The sequence below is a fragment of the Nuphar pumila genome, chromosome 4 (genome assembly GCF_984573655.1).
Source record: "Nuphar pumila chromosome 4, dmNupPumi1.hap1.1, whole genome shotgun sequence".
Taxonomy (NCBI): domain Eukaryota; kingdom Viridiplantae; phylum Streptophyta; class Magnoliopsida; order Nymphaeales; family Nymphaeaceae; genus Nuphar; species Nuphar pumila.
The window spans coordinates 135561118-135587822 of NC_143252.1; the positions used below are offsets into that span (position 1 = coordinate 135561118).

At 37.8% G+C, this 26705-nt stretch overlaps 1 protein-coding gene across 2 annotated transcripts; it reads right to left on the bottom strand.

Moving 5' to 3' along the window:
• Positions 1-225: 225 nt before the first annotated feature.
• Positions 226-26565, bottom strand: LOC149841181 (1-phosphatidylinositol-3-phosphate 5-kinase FAB1B-like). 2 transcript variants are annotated; one of them, XM_090003640.1, is made up of 11 exons: positions 24649-26565; positions 23675-24499; positions 23369-23522; positions 22952-23296; positions 5150-6097; positions 4738-5069; positions 4512-4635; positions 3651-3821; positions 1978-3552; positions 1385-1651; positions 226-814 (listed from the first exon to the last, which is right to left on the bottom strand). In XM_090003640.1, the coding sequence occupies exons 1-11, from the start codon at positions 25260-25262 to the stop codon at positions 491-493; spliced, it is 5679 nt and encodes a 1892-aa protein (XP_089859766.1). In that variant the 5' UTR covers positions 25263-26565; the 3' UTR covers positions 226-490. The 2 variants fall into 2 exon arrangements, with proteins under 2 accessions (XP_089859766.1, XP_089859765.1); XM_090003639.1 differs by having other exon boundaries at positions 23675-24505; positions 24649-26542.
• Between the last annotated feature and the right edge of the window lie 140 nt (positions 26566-26705).

Genomic DNA, 26705 nt, shown 5'->3' on the forward strand with positions numbered 1-26705 from the left:
AAGATTCACTATAGAGAGTGAAGCGCATCGCAAAGTTGCTGGCTGTGACAAACGTGCAAAGGCAAGACATACACCATAGCAACCAAGTTCTGCATCTCCAAATAATGAAGGCTGCTGATCTTAAATTTCAAGCCAAGTTAAAAGAAGAAATTAATGTCAAAGGCTCAATTGAACAAATCGGAGTTAAGATAAACGTACATTGCACATACCAAATACATGTGAAAGTGGTGCTGAAATAAGCATATTCTCTAATATACTATAAATAGATGACAACAATATTTGTACAAATCTTGATGGGGCGAACTCCCAATGAGGTCATCTAAAACGAAAATTTCATGGCAAAGAGCCTTCTTCTGCATCTTTAATGAATCACTTGCAGATCTAAAAATACAAGCACCCCTACCATTCAAAATTTTTTTACAGAAAAGAACATATAGAAGGTTTCCAACTTACAATTTACATATACAAGGAGGCAGTGTGGCACCGTATGTCACTCGAGTGAGAGATTCTGCAAGCTTTCTTCACAAAGATTGGATTGAGATACACTGGGGATCATGGAAGGTGGGGACCATTGGTCTGGGACCATCAAAAAGTACGTAGACATGGCTTTCCTAAAACGTTTTTTGTATTGCTTGGGTGAAATCACAGTCGGCAATGAGTCCTTTGTCCCTCGAAAGAAGGCCGACGCCTTTACCCATGACTCCAAGTGTTTATCCCAAGTATACTGCCTCATATAGTCAATGATACCAATAACCAGTTCGTGTTTCTCCTCATCTATTCCCACCAGCAATGAGTAGTCCATTACGTCAATTGACTGAAAGTAAAATTGACATGCACAAAGTAAGTTGTAAGCATAGGACAGTTTTTGTTTATTCAAGGTGACCATTATGTTCCAAATCTCTGAAAAGGCTGAGGATCAGCTAGGTTTCAAGTCAGTCCAAAAGCAATACCAGCTATGACAGAGTAGATTTGACTCAGCATTTGCAGACCTAGTTGATTTCATGGTTCCAGATACCTCGCTAACCAACTTAGTCTTCACTTGAAATGTGAAGTGAGACCATGAATTAATTGTACCCACAAGCTTATCAAGCAGAAATCCTCAAGACGAACCAATATGACACATTTTTTATACTCCACCAGTTGGAAAGAAATCTAGATGTTCCTACATGTACTCCAAAGATTTCCGGATTATGGCAACTTCTTAAGACCAAGATTCATTTATCTCACAGGAGATTGCTTGGAATTCCTTCTAAAAATTTAGAGATAGCATGGTGCTTTCCGACACAGAAAAGCCATGGGATTTGGGTAGGTTGAAAAAGAACTCTTGAACAGATGGTTTCCCAGCTCAAAGAGGAAAAGAAAAAGGAGGATTTTTTATACTTACAGCAAGAAAAGAAGTATCATTCCACACTGCTCTCTCTAGCAGGCGTTTTGCCTTGTTTCCAACAAAAATTGGAGAAGTTGGCATTGATTCAATCAAGTTCTGATCAAAAAGAACCTTATTTGTTCCGCTTGAATCAGAATTATAACGAGCCCTCAAAGCTCCTTTAAGGTCATACAACCTCATAACATTTCGTCTGAACAAAAGATTTTCCATAATCATAAAGTCCATCTTTGTGTCCTTTCCACCTTTCAAGTGCTTTGATGAAACCTTATAGCAACAAAAACAAGAGCACATCATGCAACAAAAATTAGCATCAAAATTATGGCAAAGCAAATCTTATCATGGAAAATGCATCTTAAGAATGAAGTCATCCATGTTTATCAACAAAATTTCACCATGTCTATTTCAACTAATGTCTAAAAAGACTCAATTGGTTGGACTCAAAACAATCTTGGTGCAGTTAATGTATTCAGCATATCATATATATCACGCATGCACTACATTTTTCACAAGGTGGAAAAAGCAGTAGCTATTACAATCAAGAATGTTTAAACAGCAACAAGGAATAAATAGCCAGGAGCAGAAAAAGTTACCTGATAAATCCCTAAAATCTTTGCCAGGCATGTTGGACTGCGAGTGCCAATTGCCTCTGATAGATATTTGAAATATGATGGAGCAAACTTGATAAATGAATCCAGCTCTGTCTTAGTAACTTGCTTAATGATAAACCTATCATCCAATGTCTTTGCAAAGAAAACATTGCTCTTACCACCCTGTGCCCCCCATTTCTTACAGCGACTGATTGATCTTATGAAATCCAGCTCAGATGGACAACAGATCTGCCTCAATGCATCAAAACACTTTGCATAATAACAAGTTACGGCATATTTCACTTTTCCCAGAGGACCTTCATCAGTAAAAGATACCTTCACGTGCATTGCTTTGGTATAGACAACAGGATCTAGAGATAAGGAGTTCTTGCTTCCAGATCCAGTTGATACACCATCATCTGAAGATGCAAAGCTTCTAAAGGATTCAGTTGAGACTTCATCAAGTGACTGAAGAGGAAGTAAAGAGGCAGCCTCAGAAAAAGGCAATGAAAATAAAGAATCACCACCTTCTCTCATTCTTTCCCTATCATCCAATAGCAGACTATGATAATCAGGAGTGACAAGAGCATGTGCAACTGCACTTGTTGGCTCATCATCATAAACTGGCACAACAGTGTCATTGACACCAACTGGAAGAAGCAGCCTAGCACCACCTTGACGGTCCAACTCCCGGAAAGATGAAAGATATGTTGGGTTGTACTCTCCAAGTACATCAAATCTTACAGCATTGCAACATGATCCATTTCCATAAGCTTGGTAATTTAAAAACGGTGACTCAAACCAGCTCCCAAAATCCTCACCATCTTCAGTGCCCACTTTGGGTGATTCGGTTGGAATGAAATGGGTGGCATCTGCTTCAACCTTCTCTCTTGAAGCTGCTAAATGTTCCCCTGAATCAGCTTCTGCAGTGGCAGCATTGCCTGATGAATCCACCATGACAGAATCAGGTATCACAGGTTCCAGTTCCTGTGGCACTAAAATGGCAAGATGGTTTTCACCAGTCCATGCAGCATCTAATGTATCTGACAGACTTGCCACAATTGGGAATTGTCCCTCTGAAAGAGCCCTTCGAACCATGATACCATCTTTCCGAGGATTAGTTTGGTCTTTAATATTCGTCTCATCAATTGACGCCTCATCCCCTTCTTGTTCTTGAATACTTGAGACAAGAGAATTGGAGAGTTCACTGAGGCTGCCATGACTATTGACCGTATGTAAGCTACCTTTACATGTCTCATCTACCTTTGTGTCCAGTATCAAAGACTCTATGCCTGTGAGGCTTCCATTTTGCTTTAATGCAGATTTTTTCTCAACTATCTTATCAATGAAACTGGGTTTTTCCTTTATTATGGTTGCAAAATTACTGAGGTGTTCAGTTAGATCATTTGCAGAAAAAGCAGCTGAAATCTTCTTGAATGAAGAGTCCAAGCAAAGTAACCGATTGTCCCACACATACGAATGGAAAAGTAACTGCCTTCTTAATCGATTGATCTCAAGAATATCAGCTGCTGGTTGACCTTTATGCAACTCCTTTGACAGTGCTTTCTGAAGTGAATCCTGTGCCAAGTTAATCAAGGACAACACAACACACAGATCAGCATCACACAAACATTTCCAGACCCCTAAAATAAGACGAGAAAGGCTTGTTTTTCCACCTCAAATTCACCCCTTTCTTTTTGCAGCAATTCCTCCAACTTTGCTATGTGCCGTCTCAATTCAACAACTCTTGTGCCACTCTGGCATGATCCAATGCTTGAAATTTTATCAGAGAGCAGCCGAAGAGAATTGAGAACTTCAGCAAAGAAAAGCTCTGCCTTGCTGACAATCTGTTAGTGGAAAATAGTTTCAGTTCCCAATATACCAAAAAAAAAAGCTTGACAAAAGTTATACTGTTTTAAGTTAAGAGAGTAATAAGCACCAAACAACTTGTGAGGCTCCTCCTGTTAAAAATACTACAATCAATATGAACCAACTGGATTTTCCCAAAGCAGCTGAGAGCATACCCAACCAGAAAAATGAAAATAGAAAACTAAGATCTTTACCTTTCCTATTATTTCTGCAAGAGTTTGGCCCTTTCAATAAAAGAGATTAAATATCATCCCTATGCTACATGGAAGAATTCAGACAAATATCATTCTAGGAACAAAGAAGGGAGTCAAGGGACAGACTGGGGATGATTTATCTTGAATCAGAGCATTAAGTATTGTTGTTTATAGCATCATTTTCTAAAAAAATGACTATTTCATCTGCTGTTAATGCTGAGGGACTTGTCACCATATAGCTCTTTACTATTACTAGTAACAGTAGTAATTTTCTCCATTTCAAAGAAAATAAAAAACCAGTGGACAAAATCATTTCCCCAGAGACATTGCATATTGCATGACATCCACCAAATATATTCAGTCTTATCCCAAATTTGTTTCCCTTGAAGGCAGGCCAGCGTTAGCATGTCAATCCAGTTCCCAAAACCAATAGTGGGTGTGGGTATATCTACCAAATGTATGTACACAGCCTACCTCATTCGCTTCTTGTTGCATCCATTCCTGCTGCTGGTAGTCAAAATCAAGTTCGGAAGGTGGCAAATACACAGAATGAACATCAATTGATGCATATCGGAAGCAAGCAACCATTCTCCCAAACCTGCTTAAGGTAGATAACATAAAAAAAAATTGAAACATATAACCAGATTTTGTCCACAAGACATCAACAATGTACAGTATGGAAGCATAAAAGGACCAATACCCATAGAACCTAAGGCAGTCACGATGTAGAGAATGCCCACAGCTAGCCACCCTACTTGCAGCAGCATGATTAGAAAAACTAAGCTCCAAAAATTTCCCGAAAGATAAACCCCAAGCGGCATCAGACATCACTACTCTTCTGGTAGCAGGAGGAAACCCATTATTCCGTGGGCACTTCAGGCATCGGTGCCACATCCAGATCTTTCCTTCACGTTCTCCAGGTAGCATAAACTCAGGGAGCTTCTTAACAGATATTGTGAGACTCCCTTGCCGATGAGTATAACAATGCACATGGGCTTCAGTTGGCATCTCACAAGAAGGACACTGGTAACCCTGCCATAAGCAACATGTTTAAAATGTATTGACCAAGGTATCTGAATGCAAACATGTGTATGTACGTGAGAGAGAGAAACCTGGTCAAACAAGTCATCACGTAAGAAACGACCCAATGGCTTATCAAAACTCCCATAATATTTAATGCGAAGAAGATGAGCACGATCACATACAGTCCCTTTCCACACACAACGAGTAGATAGAGACACTAGAATGCTCTGATGGTCAGAAGGAGGAGGAAACTCTTCCTTCAAGGGAGCACGCCAATCACGGCAACGATTCTCTTGATGGATTGGGCCTCCATCAGAATGCTGCAGTTGATTTTCAATAACCTCCTGCCCATACATATCAGCTTCGGTAGCTTGAATATGCCTCCAATCAAACACATCCACACATTCACAATAGCTTCTTGGAGGCTCACGTTGAGCTACATCTTGAACATTCATTGCAAGAGATTCAGGATTAAATGCCTCTTCATGGTTTGAATTACTCTTATCTTTTTCAGATATATAATATGGAGTAAACTCATGGTAAGACTTAGAAAACTGCTCTGGAAAAAAAGTTGCTGATGAAGGATGCTGGGACAAGCCCTCAACATTTTGAATCTGATTTTGATTGGACAAAACGGATGGGTTTGTATAGAAAGTAGCAGTTCCAGTGTAAGGAAAAACAGCACCATTATATGGATAGGTTGATCCTGAAATCATCGGATTGCTACTAGAATTGCTGCCCAGAAAAGATGGCTGAGGGGCTTGGTACCTGATCGATCTGATCTCATTCTCTGGAGGAAGTTTGCTTGCAGCAGGAACCGTGAAGCCAGGCACCAAAGAAATGGACCTTTCTGCACTTGATGGTTTATCAGGCAATGCAACAGTAATTGGAGACTTCAGGGGTAGTTCTGGAAGAGAGGCACCTTCATCTGCAAGAAAAGAAGTTTCCAGAGCCAAATGGTAAGCAGCAAAAACCCCATACTGCACCACATGTTTTACTTTCTTTAACTCGTCACCATTGGCACCCCTCAGCAGAACCTGTAACAGCACAGAAACACAAAAGCAAATATGTGAATCACCTGCTTTACACTCATTATTTCCAAAATAGAACTCTAAAACACATTAAAAATAAAAATCATTCATCAACAATCTTTAAAGCTGGCAACATGGACTTATGCATTACACCCCCATGAAAAAGTATCCCACAATGATCGTTAGTTTTTTACAATAAGGTTTGGGCATTTTGTTTCGTGAATACAACTGTTAACTTCTGATGATGTTTTAACATGTCTTGTCAACTAATCTAGTTTAAAGCAAATAGCAGAGTTCTCCTCCCCACACTCTGGATATGAGCAGATTATCCCGCCTTTTATCCCTTTTCAAGATAAAAGAAAGAAACAAAGAGCAAGGCTGGCCAGGACTGAACAAGAGAAAGCAAGCATTACTACTTAAGAGACATACTTTCTGCTTGTGCAGCTTTCTACATGATTGATGTGATAATCCCCAATGGTGAAAAGTTTATCAACTTTTCTTTTTTATAACAGAGCTGGGGGAATTAACGCCTCGTCCTTTTAAAAAAGTTACTCAACTTCTGTTGCTTCTTGCTCTTCCACGAAATCAAAGAGCTTCTAAGCAAAACAGAGAACCCTATAATGGAAAGTCTATCTCTAGGGAATCCTCCAAAATCAGCATCACAAAAAGCTTTCAACTCTGCCATGTCTTCGGTGAGGTTCAAAGCATTCATATCCTTTCCTATCATCTCCATCCAAGTCTTCTTAGGCCTACCCCGACCTCTTTTAACTAATATATTTTCCCATTTCTCCATCCTTCTAACTGGAGCATCATTAGGCCTTCGCCGAATATGTCCAAACCACTGTAAACGATTCTCTCTCATCTTATTTTCAATGGATGCAACGCCTACCTTCTTACATATCTCCTTGTTTCGAATCTTATCTTTTATTGTATTCCCACACATCCATCTAAGCATACGCATCTTAGCTACACTCATTTTTTGAATATGATGTCTCTTGGCAGCCCAGCATTGCGTACCATATAGTAAAGCGGGCCTAATTGTTATCCTATAAAACTTTTCCTTCAACCGCAATGGCATTCTACAAACGCACAACACTCCAGTTGCACTTTTCCATTTCATCCACCTAACCTTTATCCTATGATTTACATCTCCATCAATTTCTCCATACTTTTGAATGATAGATCCCAAATATTTGAAACAGTCATCCACCGGTATTTCTTGCTCACCAAGCTTCACTACACTACCATCACTACTTCGTTGCTTACTAAACTGACATTCCATATATTTTGTCTTACTCTTACTCAACTTAAAACCTCTTGCTTTCAATGTCTGTCTCCATAATTCTAATTTAGCATTAACCCCAGCTCTAGACTCATCAATCAAAACAATATCATCGGCAAACAACATACACCACGACACATTTTCTTGAATTGATCTCGTAAGCTCATCCATCACAATAGCAAATAGGAAAGGGCTTAATGCAGATCCTTGATGTAATCCAACCGTTATAGGAAAATTGGTTGTCACCCCTCCATAAGTGCGGATATTGGTTACTATTCCTTCGTACATATCTTTAATTATACTAATATACTTGAGAGAAACACCTTTCTTTATTATTGTCAACCAGAGAACATCCTTAGGTGCTCTATCGTATGCCTTCTCCAAATCAATAAAAACCATATGCAAATCTTTGTTCCTCTCTCTATATCTCTCAATAAGTTGTCTAAGAAGATGTATAGCTTCCATAGTTGATCTTCCAAGCATAAAACCAAATTGATTATCCGATATCATGACAACCTATACTCAATCACCTTCTCCCAAAGTTTCATAGTATGACTCACGAGTTTTATACCACGATAGTTTGTGCAATCTTGTATATCACTCTTATTCTTATATAGAGGCACCAAAGTACTTTTCCTCCACTCATTAGGCATCTTATTTGTCAGCCAAATCCTGTTAAAAAGATTTGTCAACCATTCTCAACCTTTCTCACCCAAGCATTTCCAAGCCATCTGGGTCAACTGCCCTTCTTGATTTCATTTTCTTCAAAGTCTCTGCAATTTCTTTCTTTTGAATCTTGAGCATGAAGTCACGATTCATCTCATGAAAAGGAATAGAGAAATCTCCAAGATCCTGAGCATGACTTCCATTAAATAGCTTATCAAAATAATCTTTCCATTTCTCTTTAATCTCCTCATCTTTGACTAAAACCCTTTGCGTTTCATCTTTGATACATCTAACCATACCCAAATCCCTCGATTTCCTATCTCTCATCTTCGCAAGCCTATAAATATCCTTCTCGCCCTCTTTGGTATCCAACTTGTCATAAACCTCCTTATATACCTTATCCCTTGCATTTTAAACTACTTTTTTAGCTTCCTTCTTTGCTATCATATACTTCTCCAAATTCTCATTATCACGACTCTTAGATTTCTATAACACTCTTTTAACCTTAATAGCTAATTTGACATCCTCGTTCCACCATGATGTATCCTTAACCTAGCGGTGCACCGACTTTAGACTCACCTAATATCTCCTTAGCCACCTTTCTCATGCCACCCGCTATCTTATTCCACATTGATTCTGAATCCTCCCTGAGACACCAATCAACTTCCTTAACTATCTGCTCTACAAACATTCCTTGTTTAGCTCCTTTCAGTGCCCACCACTTAATTCTAGGATCTATCCTATGTCTATCCCTTTTGCGGCATTTTCTAATTCTAAGATCTAAAATTAAGACTCTATGTTGTGTAGCTACACTTTCTCCCAATATAACCTTACAATCGATGCAACAACCCCTATCTCTTTTTCTAAGTAGGAAAAAATCCATCTGACTTGTATTAACCCCACTTTTGACTCCCTCTTCCTAAACCAAGTGTTTGCTAAGATCATATCATGGGACAAACCAAAATTTAAAATCTTTTCTCCACTTTCGTTTCTTTCTCCTATACCATAGCCTTCATGGATACTCTCAAATCCATCCCTTAACAAAGGCAGAATCAACAGTTTTCTCGATCTGGACACTGTTCATCATAAAATCCAGAAAATCTGTGAAAAATCAGAAATATCTCCTAAATTTTGATTCATATATCTCGTAAAATCATAAACTAGTAAATGCCCAAGTCACAGTCCTCAAACCTCAACTGATCGTACAACCTGAGTCTTCAAAGCTTACATCAGCAGGGACTGTGCACAAGTTCCAGCAGCGTGCTCTCCTTCCTCAACCCAGCACACTCAAAACCCCTCCTTTTTAGCTTGAATCCATGGCTTTGATACCATGTTAGAATTTGTAAAAGTAGAAGAGATATGTTAGAGTTTACAAAGAGCACAAAAAAAGGAGCAGCTGAATATATTTCTCTATATCAAAATACCTAATGAGAGGGCTTGTCTCTATAAATAAAAAGGGTCGACCCCGTTAGAGTATAGTAAATAATGACACAAAAAGACAAAAATACCCCGAGCATAGGGAATGTACAATCAGACCTAATAAAGATGTATTACACAAAAAAATGTAAAACATTATATTACATATATACATAGATTTCAATAGGCTCCTCATAGAATTCACCTTCATTCATGCTCAACCCATGGTGAATGAGACTTGTGAGGGCCAAGGGTTTGCAATCTTTCATACATGTCTCTGCAAATAAATCTCTGGTGTATTTATAATGAGTCAAAACAAGTTCGTAATATCTTTTATCCACTACCACACCTAAGAAATATTCGAGTTTTCCCAGAACCTCCGTCTGAAACTTCTTACTAGAGAGAGAGAGAGAGAGAGAGAGAGAGAGAGAGATTTAATCTCCCCATTTCTTTGTGATGATGATTTCATACAAATATATAAGTGATGCCATGTTGTCTCATCCTTTATGTACAAATAGGAAATGGTCCAGTGCCAACCTTTTGAAGTCATGCTTTTATATTCGTCTAAGAAATTCTCAACCCAACATTTAGATATCTGCTTCAACTCATATATGGATCGTTTCAATTTGCAAATATACTCTTGGGTGCTTTTCATGATATCCTGGAGACTGCCCCATGTAAAACTTTTCCTTTGAGGTCTCCGAAGCATTTTTGACATCAAGCTGATTTAAAGACCACTTATGATCAAATGCAAGAGATAGAATGATTCAAATGGGCCCTATCTTCATTGTAGAACTGAAATTCTTCTCATAGTCTAAGTCATATTCTAGAGTGAACCTCTTCACTACGAGTCTGACCTTATGCTGCCATTTGAATTTTACTTGATTTTGTAAACCAACCATATTCTTATCTCTAGGCCTTTTTACCAATTCTCAAGTCTAGCACTCATGGAGTGCTTTTAGCTTCTCGTTCATGGCTTCAATCCATCAATTGCTCTTCTATGCCTTTGCAGAAAATCCTCATAATGCCTTTTAATTTCAGATATTTGATCATCTAGGCAGAAGTTCTCATAGCTCACCCACCTGTATATGGGGTGTCCAATCCTGGTAGAACTCCTCACAGTTTGAGTCCTATCAACTTCTTCCACTTGCTGCCCATGAAGATCACTTGCACTTATTCTAACAGATATGTTTCCATATCGTGAGCTTCCCTGAGTCTAAACTTCACGTGTCCTGTTATCTGATTCATGCCTTCTTGGGAACCATCTCCACATTATCTCCTGCATCTTTTGGGGTATGATCTGCAGTTAGCTGTTTCTAAGTGTAATATGCACTTGGAACATTGAAGAATAATTTTGCACTCATCCAAGGCTAATAGAGTCCAACTTCTTATGGAATGCTTTCCTGTGAGACGCTTCTAGGGACATGCTGAAAAGAACTCATCAAATGCAACAATTTTGGATATCCTAATGCATTTATTTGCAAAACCATAACAGCAATAACCATCATAATTATCAGCATACCCAATGAATCCGCATACTATTGACTTGTCACCAAACTTGTTCCTCAAACTCTTATCAACATGGACATAACGTATGCACCTATATGCTCTTAAAATATCATATATGTGCTTCCCAATGCAATGTGAAACATAGAGATTTAAAATCTAGAATTTGCATGTAAGCCTATTTATGCCATATACAGTAGTGTGAAAGACTTCAGTCCAAAGAGCAATGGAATCTCACTGGCATGAATCATAGATAAGGCACTCTCCACAATGTTCAATGCTTCTTTTCTGCAACTCCATTGTGATAAAGTGTGTGTGGGTAAGATAATATATGATTGACACCATTTTCTTGTAGAAATTCAGTTAATTCTTTTGATGTATACTCCCCACCACCATCACTCCAAAAATTTAGAATGGGAGTAGAGAATTAAGTCTAACAAGTGCTTATAATTTATGAAAGATGTCAAAAACTTTGGATTTATTTTTCCTAAAATAAATCATGCATAACAAGAAAAATCATTATTTGACTATCATAAGTCAATTAAAAGTTGGATTGGAAAGAACAAGTTTTTAAATGGCCATGAAGTGCTATTATCCCATGAAACAAAGGGTAATACATGACTCTTGCAAGCAAACAACTAGAACACATTTACTTATTACATACAAGGCTTAGACTTGATTTAGATATCAATCCATCAGAAAGAATATTATCAACAAAATTGCAACTACAATGCTACGCCACAGTGTCATACAGTAGCCTTATCAAACTGGGAAATACTAGACTTTGAGACCATGAACATAAGACTTCAACTTTGAAGCAAGAATAGGATTTATAAATGATGATACAGAAGCCTTCTTGATGATGTACACATTTTTTGCCTCTCCCCTTCAGCCTACATTTTGTTCGTGAGAAGATCCTTCACATATAGAGAAGAGGGAATAAGTATGACCTAGGAATTTGTATCATCAACTAGTCAACTAACAAAAATCAACTTTTTCTCAATATTCAAAACACACAGAACATCAGACGAGGGAAAAATGAACCTGATAAGAATCAGAAATATGAAATAAAACATGCCTAATCAGCCCTTTGCTTCTGAGGATTAGGAGCCATTGTACTTTACAAGGAAAGGAAGATGACATATTGAATGAACTGCCTTCCTCGACCGGGCAAGCGGCGTGAAACCAAAAAGCACTCGCTATTTTTTTTGTTTGGGGGGATGGCCTTGAAAATACATGACATCCCATACTCTTCATTTGTGCTAAGAAAGATTATATGTATAAGGGCTAGGTTTCATCCGGCTCAACAGCTAGTCTTTACAGGAGTTTTGGTTCATCCATAGTTCTGTACCCTAGCTCGTTCTTCATTGGATTCCGTCTCATGGTTTCTTTCCACTCATCAGATGATATGGACAAAGTCTCATTCCCCATACTTCCAAGTCTTGTTGTTGCTCTTTTCTCTATGTTGTTCGGAAGGTAAAATCACTAGTAGTCGCTTTTTGTTCGACGCAGACTTGAACTTGAACAAAAGAAATTCAAGTCAAAAAGTAGTAGAGTGATAGATTTGGTTATTTACAGGCAAAAAAGTAGTTCAGTTTGTTTTATTTATCAGAATTGAAGTAACAAGAATGAAGTCTTCTTTGCTAACATAAACATAATTTCTAATTGTAGTAAATAAGAAGAATTTCTAGTAAGAATAAGAAGTTTCAGAGGATTTTTTCTCAAGATCCATTTGCCTTTCTCATTCTGGTTCTTGTACTAATGATGTTAAAGTTTCTGTGCATTTTCTAGTTAGAAAGAGTAGTGCTATAGTACTTATGGTACCAGTTCCAAAGCCGCCTACCTTTAAAATGAAGCAACTGGTACCATAGAGAAGTGGTCATAAACTGGAGAATCTTTAACAACTTAAAAGATCATTTGATGTAGTTGAAGTAATGAAAATTGGGGTTGTTCAATCAAGAAACAGAAACTCCATAGAATTCATAACAGTCTCAATGAGAGAGAGAGAGAGAGAGAGAGAGAGAGAGAGAGAGAGAGAGAGAGAGAGAGAGAGAGAGAGAGACTAGCCCTTTTTTGCGAATCTATGCCCTAAGCCGAATAGCTTACCTCCGGCACTTGGCTTTCTCTGACGCATATTAGCTTAGCTGTACTCAATAGGCCATATTTTGTTTATGTAGCTTGAAAGCAACCAATTTCAATAATGTCTAACTGCTTCGATTTGCGAGTGCTTTGTACCTTCATGCAACCAACACACATGTCACAGTTGTAGGCTTGACACATACATGGTATGCATAACGTTTGCATCCTTTGTCTTACTGTGGCTACTGGCATAGAATTAGCCGATGCTTATTCCTCAAATACCCTCATTTCTTCTTCTCTGGGAAAAGAAGTTCACGGCCCGTAGGTCTTTGCAAACAGCATAGCAATCAAAACTGTGAAGAAATAATACCAATCAGCCTGAATAAGTTGATATTTCCTTGAAGCCTTAAGTAGCAAGAGTAGCTACCCATTCAAGATTACCTCTTACAGTAGTAGGTAGTCATAACTACTTCGAAGGCAAGTTTGTAATCCAGTTCCTTGTACAAGAGATTGACTATTGGGTAAAGGTGTGCAGTGATTAAAGGAGAGAAAACATATATTGAACCAATAAAACTCAGCATGATTTGGGTTGAGTCACAACTTGACTCTGAGTCAAGTTGTGACTCATAGAATTGTACCAGGTTTTGCAGGCTCTCGAGTCATTTCTCTAAGTTAACCCAATAAATGAATGAGGCAAGTCAAGTTGATTGAGTCAATGTGTTGACTTATTGAATTTCAAAACGTTGTTTGCATATTGCTGATCATGTGCATTCCAACATTGAGGGGCTTCAGCTGTAAATTCAAAAGGTGGATTTGTCTACTTTGTTACCATTATTGATGATTGAACAAGATTTAAAAGATTTATTTCATGAAAAAAGATGATGAGTCATCTGATATCTTCACGCAATTCTATACCATAATTAAAACACATTTTTAATTCATCTGAAAATCTTGCACTCAAATATAAGGCAAGAGTAAATTAATACTCAGTTACAATAGCTTTTAGTTGAAAAAGGAATAGTACATCAAAAATCTTATCAAGCACTCCAAATCATAATAGAGTAGCTAAGCACAACAACAGGCATATTTTGATTTCTGGTAGTATTCTTATGATATTAAGCAATATATGTAACAATTTTTTTAATTAATTACAAGTCTTTTTGTGGCCAAATTATTCTTCGGTGTCTTTGGTTATACCCGTTACATGACATTGCCCCAACGTGAGTGGAATAAATTGTCACCCAAGACTATCAACTGTTGATTTGTTGGATACTCAAAGGGTAAAAAAGGATAGCATTGTTATGATTCAATGTCCAAGAGGTTATGGACTTCTAGACATGTGACCTTTTTGGAACATCTCCACTATTTTGCTATTTGTATCAAGGAGAAAACTAATAGGTCAAAATCTCTTTTCTTGTCTATTTTTTTCTTTTGAAGAGAAAAATACCAAGGAGAGTGGACCACTTTAGACATACACTCAAAGGTGTCCAGATTCTGATTGTCTTTCCTTCTTTGATATATTCATACATGGTGCAAATCTTCCCGCTAGTACTCAGTCAGGTTTCACCTCTATTGATAATGAATAGTCACCACAAGGAATATCAGTACCGCAAGCTTAGTTCCCATCTTTCTGTTTCTCGTTTTGTTAATTATGAGTCTTTCTCAGCTCAATATCAAGCATTCCTTGCTCTAGTCCATTCTTATGTTGAATCTCTTAAGATTACTCTATCTTTTTTTTTGTATATATATATATAATATTCATTGTAAAGTCAATTAAAGTTGACTTTACACTAGTTTTTGGGAACTCGGCCCAACAGCTAGATTTGTGTTGGGAAGCTAGATTTCTAGTCCAATGGCTAGAGAGGACTTTCTCTCTCCTCTCTTTACTCTATCTCTTCCTCTTTTTTCTCTCTATATATGGGGTGTGTGTGCCTATTGTGGGTGAGAGAGTGATGGGTAGTTTAGGCTCATGAGTGAAAGTGTATTTGTGTAGTGAGGTATTTTATATAATGTTTTTCTTTTGGCTTATGTATTTCAATGTTCATTATTAATGGAGATACATATTCATAAAGTATTGTGTTTGTTGTATTTATTTTTCATTCATATGTAATGCATGTTGGTATTTGGGTTTGAGTTTTGATTGCCTTGGATTCTGCACCACTTCGTGACATGGTATCAGAGTGAAGGCATCATGGTCATGAAGTCTTGTTCGTGATCGTGCCTCAAAGGAAAAATTCCAACTTATTAAATGGCTTGGATTCAAGGCTCTCTCATTCCGATATGTGCATTGTGACATTATGGCATATGTGTTTAAAATGAAATTATTTTAAAAGGAATATGTTTTTTCATAAATCCATTGAAAGTAGAACTTGTAAAAATTATAGTATCTTGACATATGGATTTTGCGTAAACATTGATTATAGATAAGTGTATTTTGCAAAAGTATGTGGTTTCTTAAAATCTTATATGTTTTTCATGTTTTGCAAAATACTAAATTTTATGATATGTCCTCGCTTGTACAATGCTTAATGAGTGTACTCACATGACCTGTGATTTTTTTTAATATTATGATGTTTTGATGAATTTTAGCTTGTGATATGCATGATATTTTCAATATATTCTTGCACTCCTTAATATTGCATGCTCTCCATCATCGTGTGAATGTGTTTACATGATTTTTTGAGTTCAAAGTATGGTTCTTGATATATTGTGTGAATTTTGTATATGTTTTAAACTCTTGAATGATATGAGTGTACTCACATGAATTGTCTTGTGATTTTTTTAATATTATGATGTTTTGATGAATTTTAGCTTGTGATATGCATGATATTTTGAATATATTCTTGTACTCCTTAATATTGCATGCTCTCCATCATCGTGTGAATGTGTTTACATAATTTTTTGAGTTCAAAGTATAATTCTTGATATATTGTGTGAATTTTCTATATGTTTAAAACTCTTGAATGACTTACTCATTGAGTCATAGAGGTATATCATAAAGTTTAAAAAATTTTCTCAAGCATGGGAGTACCTTGAGAAGATGTACACTTCTAGGGATTTGTCCCATAAGTATTACCTCCAAAAGAGGGCGCTAACTCTTCTTCAAGGAGAGATGACTATAAGAGAGTACTTTGCCGAACTCTCTTCCATATGGGATGCACTTGCTATGCTCGAACCCAAGTGGAGTGGTGAAGCCATAGAGCTTCGTCATAGACAATTAGAAGAAGATCGAATTTTTAACTTTTTGAATGGGCTAAGGCCCGATTTTGAAAAAATTAGATCTTCTCTCCTATCTTCCTTCACCTCTCTTTCTCTTGAAGATGTCATTACCAAATTAAGTGGAGAAGAAACTTGTATGAACATTAGCAAGCAAAATCCAAGTGTTCTAGCAATGCCCACAAATCAAGAAGAATGTGATGGAGCAAATGTCGTTTCTAGGCCCGACAAAAACTTGAGGACATATAAACCTCCTCATTTTAAAAACCAAAATCAAGGATCCAATGGTGGTTAAGGCAGAAGAAGGGACTATAGCAAAATTGTGTGCCACTTTTGCAAGGAACCGGGTCATATCAAACCAGTTTGTCCTAAATGAAAGAAATTACTAGCAATGACAACCACATCTCAACCACAAAAAGATGAATCTACAAGTAGAGCTCTCTCTAAATCAAATTATGGAAGCCCTTCAACCTCTTCTTAAGGGAGCTATTTCTGGCACCGTCGTATCCACTCCTTCCCTTCCAGGTAAAACCTCTTGGCTTTTAGATTCGGGTGCATCATTTCATATGTCTTCAAACATTTCTTTTCTTTCCGAACAACAACAACAACAACAACTACGCCTTCATCCCAAAACAATTGGGGTCAGCGATATGAACCAAAAAAGAAATTCATTTTGGGTCTTCCACATGAATCCTTTTCCTCCAATCATTTCTATCCAACGCCATGTCCTCGGTGAGGTTCAAAGCATTCATATCCTTTCCTATCATCTCCATCCAAGTCTTCCTAGGCCTACCCCGACCTCTTTTAACTAATATATTTTTCCATTTCTCCAACCTTCTAACTGGAGCATCATTAGGCCTTCGCCGAATATGTCCAAACCACCGTAAACGATTCTCTCGCATCTTATTTTCAATGGGTGCAACACCTACCTTCTTACGTATCTCTTCGTTCCGAATCTTATCTTTTATTGTATTTTCACACATCCATCTAAGCATCCGCATCTCAGCTACACTCATTTTTTGAATATGATGTCTCTTGGCAGCCCAACATTCCGTACCATATAGTAAAGCGGGTCTAATAGTCGTCCTATAAAACTTTCCCTTCAACCGCAATGGCATTCTACGATCGCACAGCACTCCAGTAGCACTTTTCCATTTCATCCACCCAACCTTTATCCTATGATTTACATCTCCATCAATTTCTCCATACATTTGAATGATGGATCCCAAATATTTGAAATAATCATTCACCGGTATATCTTGCTCACCAAGCTTCACTACACTCCCATCACTACTTCGTTGCTTACTAAACCGACATTCCATATATTCAGTCTTACTCTTACTCAACTTAAAACCTCTAGCTTCCAATGTCTGTCTCCATAATTCTAACTTAGCATTAACCCCAGCTCTAGACTCATCAATCAAAACAATATCATCAGCAAACAACATACACCACGGTACATTTTCTTGAATTGATATCGTAAGCTCATCCATCACTATCGCAAATAGGAAAGGGCTTAAAGCAGATCCTTGATGTAACCCAACCGTTATCGGAAAATTGGTTGTCACCCCTCCACAAGTGCGGACATTGGTTACTACTCCTTCATACATATCTTTAATTATACTAATGTACTTGAGAGAAACACCTTTCTTCATCATTGTCCACCAGAGAACGTCCCTAGGTACTCTATCGTATGCCTTCTCTAAATCAATAAAAACCATATGCAAATCTTTGTTCCTCTCTCTATATCTTTCAATAAGTTGTCTAAGAAGATGTATAGCTTCCATAGTTGATCTTCCAGGCATAAAACCAAATTGATTCTCCGATATCATGACAACCTTCCTCAACCTAGACTCAATCACCCTCTCCCAAAGTTTCATAGTATGACTCATGAGTTTTATACCACGATAGTTTGTGCAATCTTGTATATCACCCTTATTCTTATATAAAGGCACCAAAGTACTCTTCCTCCACTCATTAGGCATCTTATTTGTTCGCCAAATCAAGTTAAAAAGATTTGTCAACCATTCTAAACCTTTCTCTCCCAAGCATTTCCAAGCCTCGATAGGTATACCATCTGGGCCAACTACCCTTCTTGATTTCATTTTCTTCAAAGCCTCTGCAATTTCTTTCTTTTGAATCTTGCGCATGAAGTCACGATTTATCTCATGAAAAGTAATGGAGAAGTCTCCAAGATCTTGAGCATGACTATCATTAAATAGCTTATCAAAATAATCTTTCCATCTCTCCTTAATCTCCTCATCTTTGACTAAAACCCTTTGCGTTTCATCTTTGATACATCTAACCATACCCAAATCCTTCGATTTCCTATCTCTCATCTATGCAAGCCTATAAATATCCTTCTCGCCTTCTTTGGTATCCAACTTGTCATAAACCTCCTTATATACCTTAGCCCTCGCGTTTCGAACAACTTTTTTACCTTCCTTCCGAATATAAGAATTTGTCACCATCTTTTGTCTCAACCACAGATGGTACTTCTCTTGAAATTAAGGGAATTGAAAATTTTGAAAACCAAAACTTCTTTATTCCTAAAATTAAATTTATACCAAAATTGAATTTAAACTTACATTTCGTTTCTCAACTCTCGGACCTTGGGTGTGACATTCAATTCTCATCTAATAAATGTTTAATACAGGATCACCGGTCCGGGAGGTTGATTGGGGAAGGCTCTAGGAAGGAAGACTTGTACTATATGGACTCTCTCCAAATCCCTAAAACCACCTTTTGTAATGTGGCCCAACAAAAAGACATAAATGTTTGGCATAAAAGACTTGGTCATCTCAACATTACCAAGTTGTCCTATTTGCATTTTGTCAAGAATCTTTGTAAAAGTACTTTCTTTTGTAAAGATTGCATTCTTGAAAAAATGAGAAGTATGCCTTTTGAACAAAGATCTATGTTTACCACTAAACCTTTTGAAATTATTCATTCGGATGTTTGAGGACTGACACCTGTCATATCTAAGGGAGGTTTCCCCTATTATGTGATTTTTGTGGATGATTTTTCACGATATTATTAGATATATTTTCTCAAACATAAGCATCAAGTTTTTTTTTCATGTTTTAAATCATATCATATGATGATAAAAAATCAGTTTAATAGTAACTTAAAGATATTTAGGACCGATTTCGGAGGTGAATATCTCTCTAATGAGTTTAAGAAATATCTTGAAGATTATGGTATTGTCCATCAAAGATCGTGTCATAAGACCCCACAACAAAATAGTTTGACCGAAAGGAAGCATAGGCATATCATTGAAACCACTAGAACCCTTCTTATTTCTCAAAGTATTTCAAAAAAAATTTGGGCCGAGGCTGCTCTTGCTTCCGTTTATCTTATTAACCGTCTTCCATCCAAAAATCTAGATAAAGTCTCTCCTTTTGAGATTCTATATGAATAAGAGCCCGATTATAATAGGTTGAGAGTTTTTGGTTGTAAGTGCTTTATCCTTACAGATAAAAATGATAAACTCTCACCTAAAGCCATTCCTTATGCTTTTTTTAGCTATTCCGAAACCCAAAAAGGATTTTGATGTTATGATACTAAGAATGGTAAGTTATATGTCTCAGAGAATGTAACATTTTTGAAAAATGATAGTGGTTTTGAGAAAAATGAGTCATTTAAAAAATGATAACTATTCATTTCTTTTTTATCTATTATCTAAGGATGATAATATCTCTAGTGATGATGAATCAACATATAACAGTGACAATGAAGTGATTGTGATCAACAATAATTCTAATCCTACTGCCTCTCAAGAAGAAAATATAACTAGAGATCCTATCACCTATTCTTATAGAGACAGAAGCACCTTTAGAAGTGCTATCGAGCAATATAGTGAACCTAGCGAATCTATCTCCACTCATGATTCAAATCCTAGAAGAACCGAAAGAACTAGAAGAACTCCCTCCAGATTCGTGTCCTTTGATTCTTTCTCTCCTAAATATCAGGCTTGCTTAAGTGTCATTCACTCATATTTTGAACAAATTTTTTTTTAAGATGTCAAATGATGTACTGAATGGAGAGAAGCCATGGAGAGTGAACTCAAAGCTCTTAGGAAAGCCAACACTTGAGAATTTTAAACGCTTCCCAGTGGAAAGAAAACCGTAGGATGAAGATGGGTGTTCAAATCAAAACCAAGAGCGATGGATCTCTTGAGATTATAAAGCTCGTCCAGTAGCTAAAGGGTATATTCAAGAATACGAGATTGACCATGAAGAGACACTTGTTTCAGTAGCTCGTATGATTACTGTCAGATGTCTCATCAGCATTGCGTCCATTAGAAAATAAAATATTTATCAAATGGATGTCAAAAATGCCTTTTTAAATGAAGACCTTAATGAAGAAGTCTACAGTATGAAAATTTCTAAAAATAAAGTTCTTCGCCTTCGTAAAGCTCTTTATGGCTTGAAACAAGCTCCCAAAGCTTGGCACGATAAGCTTAACAATGTAATGACCAAAAATAGTTTTTCTTCATGTTATACTGACACTGCATTGTTTGTTAAGAAATCTGATGCAGGAATTGTTATATGTTGATGACATGTTGATAACAAGAGATGATACTAAAGGAATCAAAAGTATTAAATTTATCTTTAAAAATATCACGAATGTTTTATAGGCTCTCATGAGATTGTGTGACATCAATGTTTTGACTTAAAGTTGCTATATTTAAAACCATCTTATTATGCAAAATTATTTTGTAAAGGATTAATGATTGATTGAGTATGATCTTCGATGGTTTAAATTTATATTAAATGAGCTTACAAGCTTTCAAATGAGTATAAACATGGGCTCAAGCTTCACTCATTTAACCATATGAGTTTGCACCAGAGCTCATCCTGTTTATTAAATGAATGAGCTAGAACCAAGCCCGAGAAGCTCCTTATTCCTACTTCAGCCTACTCAAAATTGGAAAAAAATTAAGGTCCTGTCACAGCCTACTCAAAATCAACTGTGCATATGTCTCAATTGCAGTCCAGGATGCTGTATCCATTCATCCAACAGAAAAAACTTGCTACGTCAAAATTTTAACACACACACACACACATATATATATATATATTGTTAAAATGTATTTTATCTATGTATATATACACACATCATATATATGTATGTACATATACCATGTATAAGTATGTATTAGGTATATATATGTATTTATGTACATTATAAAATGTATTTAGGATAAATATGTATTTTCTTTCTTTTCTTTTTTGTTATTTGTTTTTTGTATTTTTGATGCCCTTTATAGGGCATTTTTGTCATTTAGTTGGGCTAGCCAACTAGCCATTAGTGTTAAATAATGGCTAGTTATCAGAGTTACCAGTTGGGGAAGCGGGAGCGGGAGGCGATTCGGGAAGCGGAAGCGAGATGCGAGGCACTTCCAAAATTTTAGGAAGCGGGAAGCGCGGGACGACTTAGAAGCAAACCAGGAATCATCTTGGAGGCAAACCGGAAGTGACCTAGGAAGCAAGGGGAAGCGAAAAAAGAGAAAAATAAAATAAAAACACAAAAAAAATGAAAAAATAAAGGGAAGCAAGAGGAAAGAGTGTGGGAAGCGAGCTTCCCCAAAATGGGAAGTGTGTTTTCCTTAAACTGGGAAGCCTGCTTCCCATAAATTGGGAAGTGCGCTTTCCAATTTTTTTTGGCGCTTCTCAGCACATTTCAAAAGCACCATGTTTTGCGCTTCCCCATGTACGGGGCTTCCGGTAACCCTGGTTAGGATGCTCTAACGGCTAGCTCTCCTCCCTCTCTTGTATATATATGGGACTAGTCCCTTGTAAATATATGCATTCTTTGTGCATTTGAACACTAATAAATAATTTATTTTTTAAGTGTGTTCTTGTGCTCACTTTGGCCCTTAGTGGCATGTATTGTGTGCCCTAGTGGCTTGTATTTATGTCCTTTGTGGGGTGTGTGGTATGTATATATATATATATATACACCCAAGCAAGGGAACATCTCTACATATTATCCTTATACAGAAAGTTTACAAGATATGGATAATGAATAAGAGCAGGCTCAAGGACCACATGTTCAAATTCTCTCTCCAGTCACGTAGGGCTCAGGTTATCAACAGGCTGTTTTTTCATCAAATCCTTACTCTCAATATCCACAGGCAAGGACCAAATAAGACAATCTTGCTGGACAAGGTTATCCGCCAGACCAGAAATGCTGAAGCAATGATTTTAGACTCCTATGTTTTTATAACAAATGAAAAGAAACAGAAAATCTAGATATCCTAGAACAATTATTGCACGGAAACATGTATGTACATCAGTATTTGAAACTGATAGGAGTCACTATTCTAAACTTCCAAGACAAGATACTTACAGTTATGTAACAGTAAGACTGGTAAGTAATATGAACCCCACACTGACCAAATGAAACAGAAAAGAAAGCGAAATGCAAAATGTGCCTATTTAAAGTTAAGATAAACATATCCAGAAGATTTTAAGTTAGTCTCATACATATGCCCTCCACATATTATTCTTAATTTAGAAAGTCCATCAACACAGACCTATCTGTTAGCTTTTTCCATGGCAGACAGCAGAAGAAAAAAGTCCCAATTTAATAATGGATATGCATCAAGTAATTCAACTAATCAACACATATAATAAGCTTCAATGCAAAAATCTACAACAGAGAACCAGGGTAAACAGGAAGAAAATTACTGTGCAGCCCAATGGTTTTGGGCAGCCTTCAAAAAACATGAGGGTCTTCACCACTTTTTTACCAGTCTGCCCAGCACTTCCATGCTCCTCAAGAAGCTTGTCCACATGAAATGATTCACATGTCCCCAGCTTCGGCTGTAACAAATTATCAATAGAAGGAACAATTTGTGCACCAGTACAGCGAGCAATACGCTCTAAGAGAGACTTTTTGACATTGAGCACTAGCGATATATCTTTTGCCAACAAATAATCTTGTGCAAAGCGAGAAACTGACTTCTCTACTAAGAGGATGTCAGGCTGATGAGAATCTATCTTAGCTACTGCCATCTTTAAATGATCCATTTCCTGTACAAAAGAAAAGATATACGACTACTTAGAACAAAATTCCAGGGCAAGAGAATTTAGCAGTCAGCATACCTGCTGCAATAAAGTATCAAAGCTCGACAACAGATTTGCTACTCGCTGGTATTCTAGTGCCCCTCCAAGGAGAAGTATACGAGGGTTTCTTATTCTTGATGTCATGCGCCGGTGTGCCACATTCTTCTTGCAAACATTTCCTTTAACCACCATACTAAAAAGAAAAAAATGAAATAGGTGAAGCATAAGGCTTCTTGATGGAGTATGAACCATTTAGCCTGCTGAAAATATACTATGATGCATCCAAAAGGAAAAAGAGTATAAAGCTAGAAAACAAGAAAAACATTAAGATTTGACGAATCATACCTCTCACTGCGACGACCGCTGGCTAGGCACTTTACCTTCACATAACCACCAGGATCCATCCCACCTCCCTTACTTGTGTCAGGCTTCAGTAAGCTCGCTGCTTCCCATGACAAAGATGTAACAATCTCCAACCAACTCTCTTTGTCATTTTCTTCACCAATTGGCAGATTGTCCACTTGTAAAAGCTGAGCCACCAATGCCCTAAAATGTCCATCAACAACGTTTTTCATAGCCTTTTTGTGCTCTTCGCTTGAGCGATCTCTAGTCCGGTGCTCAGAATTCCCTAATCCACTTGAAGAGCGTAAATTTCCCCACTCGGTTGCTACATCATCATCACCATCATCATCATCATCATCATCATCAAATATGAAAGCTTCTCTTTCATCCTCTTCATCTTCTGGATCAGGAGGGAACCACAACAAACCATTGTTCTCAAAATCAACAGGCTCATCATCAGGACCCTCAACTCTAAATATTGAAGAAGCAGCATCACATTCATTATCATGCCCCTCCCCCTCCTCTTTATGCTGCTCAACTCTTTCAGAAACTGGTGAGGTTGCATTTGGAGCGTTGAGAGATCTTGAGCCATCATCATTGATGCTCAGAATTTGGTCTGTCCGATCAATTCCATCATCCCCTGTGAACTGTTGCCTTCTAGAATTGACACTGACATAATCAGCAGGAAGTCCTTTTTGAGATGTATAACAATGGTCGATGTCATCAAATACAACTGGGACAAAGTACTCATCCGACTGCTGAAAATGCTTCCTTTCAGAGCCCATGTTATATTTGGCATACTCATAGTCGTCGTCGTCATCATAACTCCTGCAACTGTTAAAAAGTTAAAATTTTCTGAGAGAATGAGAGAAGCCACAGGATCTCAAAGATAACAGCACCAAAACCAAGAATGCAAGAAAATGCATTGGCATTTCAAATATTCCACCAACAAATTAACAAGGAAAAAGTGTGTACACCTGTTCATAAAGAATTCAGACAGAGCTGGAGATGGATCTCCTATGTCCAAAACAGAATCACCATTCATTATTGAGGGGACCATATCTTGCTTGTCAGGAAGAAATTCTGTTCTAGCAGATTGATGAGGACTACGATCAGGGACATGAGTGACACACTGATACGGGCACATCGAATAAGGCATTGAATTGACAGTGCTACCGCTATGACCGCTAAACTTGCTACTTGACAAACTCGCAGTTGATGGAGAAGGACTAAGACCGGGGCTGGATATCTGAAGGATCCCATTATCAGCAGATGCCATCTCCTTCTCCCATTGCTCAAAACAATAATTACAGACTCGAATCTTTTCACCTTCTTCTCGGCTATGCTTTGGGTCATCTGGTGATGCAGGTATGGAGTTTGCTGTGCACTTTGCACAGAAAACTCGCCCACAGCTACGACAATGGTGCCTTCGGTTGAAGATAGTGAACTGGGAATCACATTCATAACAAACCCTACAGCTATGGTCAGGCATCCAAAAGTCCCTCGACACATTCGGCGGCTCGGTCCTCCGAGGGATCCACGACTTCACTACATCAAATAACTCAGAGAACCTTTTATCGGGGGTTTCCATTTACAGGGAACCCTTCCAAACCCACTCATTCTGAACCAGTCATTGGACACCAATAAATTGCTTTTCCTTTAAAACACCAACTCCCAGATTTTATTGATCCGCAAATTCGGATATTACAAATCAAGGGCTACAATCCACTTCATTCGACCAGGTATTTCACACCTTGAACCTTAACCTACACACAAGACCTCAACGCACACAATAGCACCTAATCACAACTTTAACTGAAGCCCCAAAACATCACCCCTTGGTAGCAGTAATTTTCATGACCAGCAGCAACTACATCAATCCTTTCAACATTAAGCTTATGGCCCCGTGCTTCCGAAACGCAAAAACCTCGGACTCAACAACAACCCGCAATCTCATAATCAACAATGCGGAGCGCTTGAAGCACCAAAACTCCAAAAACATACAATCCTTAACACAAAACTTACACAAGAAAGCACATTCACCCAAATACAGAATTCAAGGTCCTAGTAACTCTCCAACAAACTCGATTCCAAGCACAATAATTAAACAATTCAAGTTCCACTACGCCAACGAGATCTATAGTGGATGAACAACATCCGTTTCTCATTAGCCACCCTTCCATGAATCGAATAATTACCCAAAACCAAACTCCTTCCGTGGTTCAATCGAAAAAATCCGCGCTCGCCACACCGATCACCTGTCCCTCAACCCAAAAAGGGTCCGTGCAGAATTTTTACCTATGTACAATCCATCCTCCTCATTTCCCAAATTCCACCAACAAAAAACCACAGCCAATTTCCCCAATCCTCACAATAAACCACAGCAAAGAAGCAGAAAACTCATAAAATCCTCATGCAATCAAAGAACCCAATTTCCCACGACTCCACGAACAAAACTAAAACCGAAAACCAACATATTCAGTGAAAAAAGAAACCCAAACCTTCTATTCCCAAAACGACCATCAAAGAACACGCTGCTTCACCGTAATTCCCAACAAATCGGAGCGAATTCTCCCAAGAAAGTTCACGTCGGCATTAAGATCCGAAACAAGAAACCCGCGAGGAAAAATCCAATATAAGGGAGAATTTGGGGCGAGAAAAACGTGAAGCCTTATTAATACATCAGGGTTTCTCGAGAAGAGGGAGAAGGGACCAAATTTGCGTCTGCAATTCCGGCCGCGGGCATTGCTCTCCGTTGGATTGCAACCATAATTTTCCGAGGAAACGGAATCCACATGAACCGGTGGAGCAAGGAACGGCTGCCCCGACGGAAATCCCAAGAAAATCGACGGAATTCCTCTCGCCCTCCAGTTTTCTCTCAGATCGTCTTCGTCGTGTGGTTTTCATAAGCGCAAAGAATTAAAAAAAAAACAGAAAATAGTAGCTCGTTAGTGGTATGAAATTACCGTATTGCACTTACATTTTTAGTCAAGGACGGTAACGCCCTTTACTTGGGTCTCGGCTTTAAACATGA

Excerpts from the sequence above, each read along its gene's own strand:
- LOC149841181 (XM_090003639.1), bottom strand. The coding sequence starts at position 25,262 with ATGGAAACCCCCGATAAAAGGTTCTCTGAGTTATTTGATGTAGTGAAG. Across the intron at positions 23,297-23,368 it reads TTGATACTTTATTGCAGCAG|GAAATGGATCATTTAAAGAT; the intron begins GTATGCTGACTG and ends TCTTTTGTACAG. Across the intron at positions 4,636-4,737 it reads GACTGCCTTAGGTTCTATGG|GTTTGGGAGAATGGTTGCTT; the intron begins GTATTGGTCCTT and ends TACCTTAAGCAG.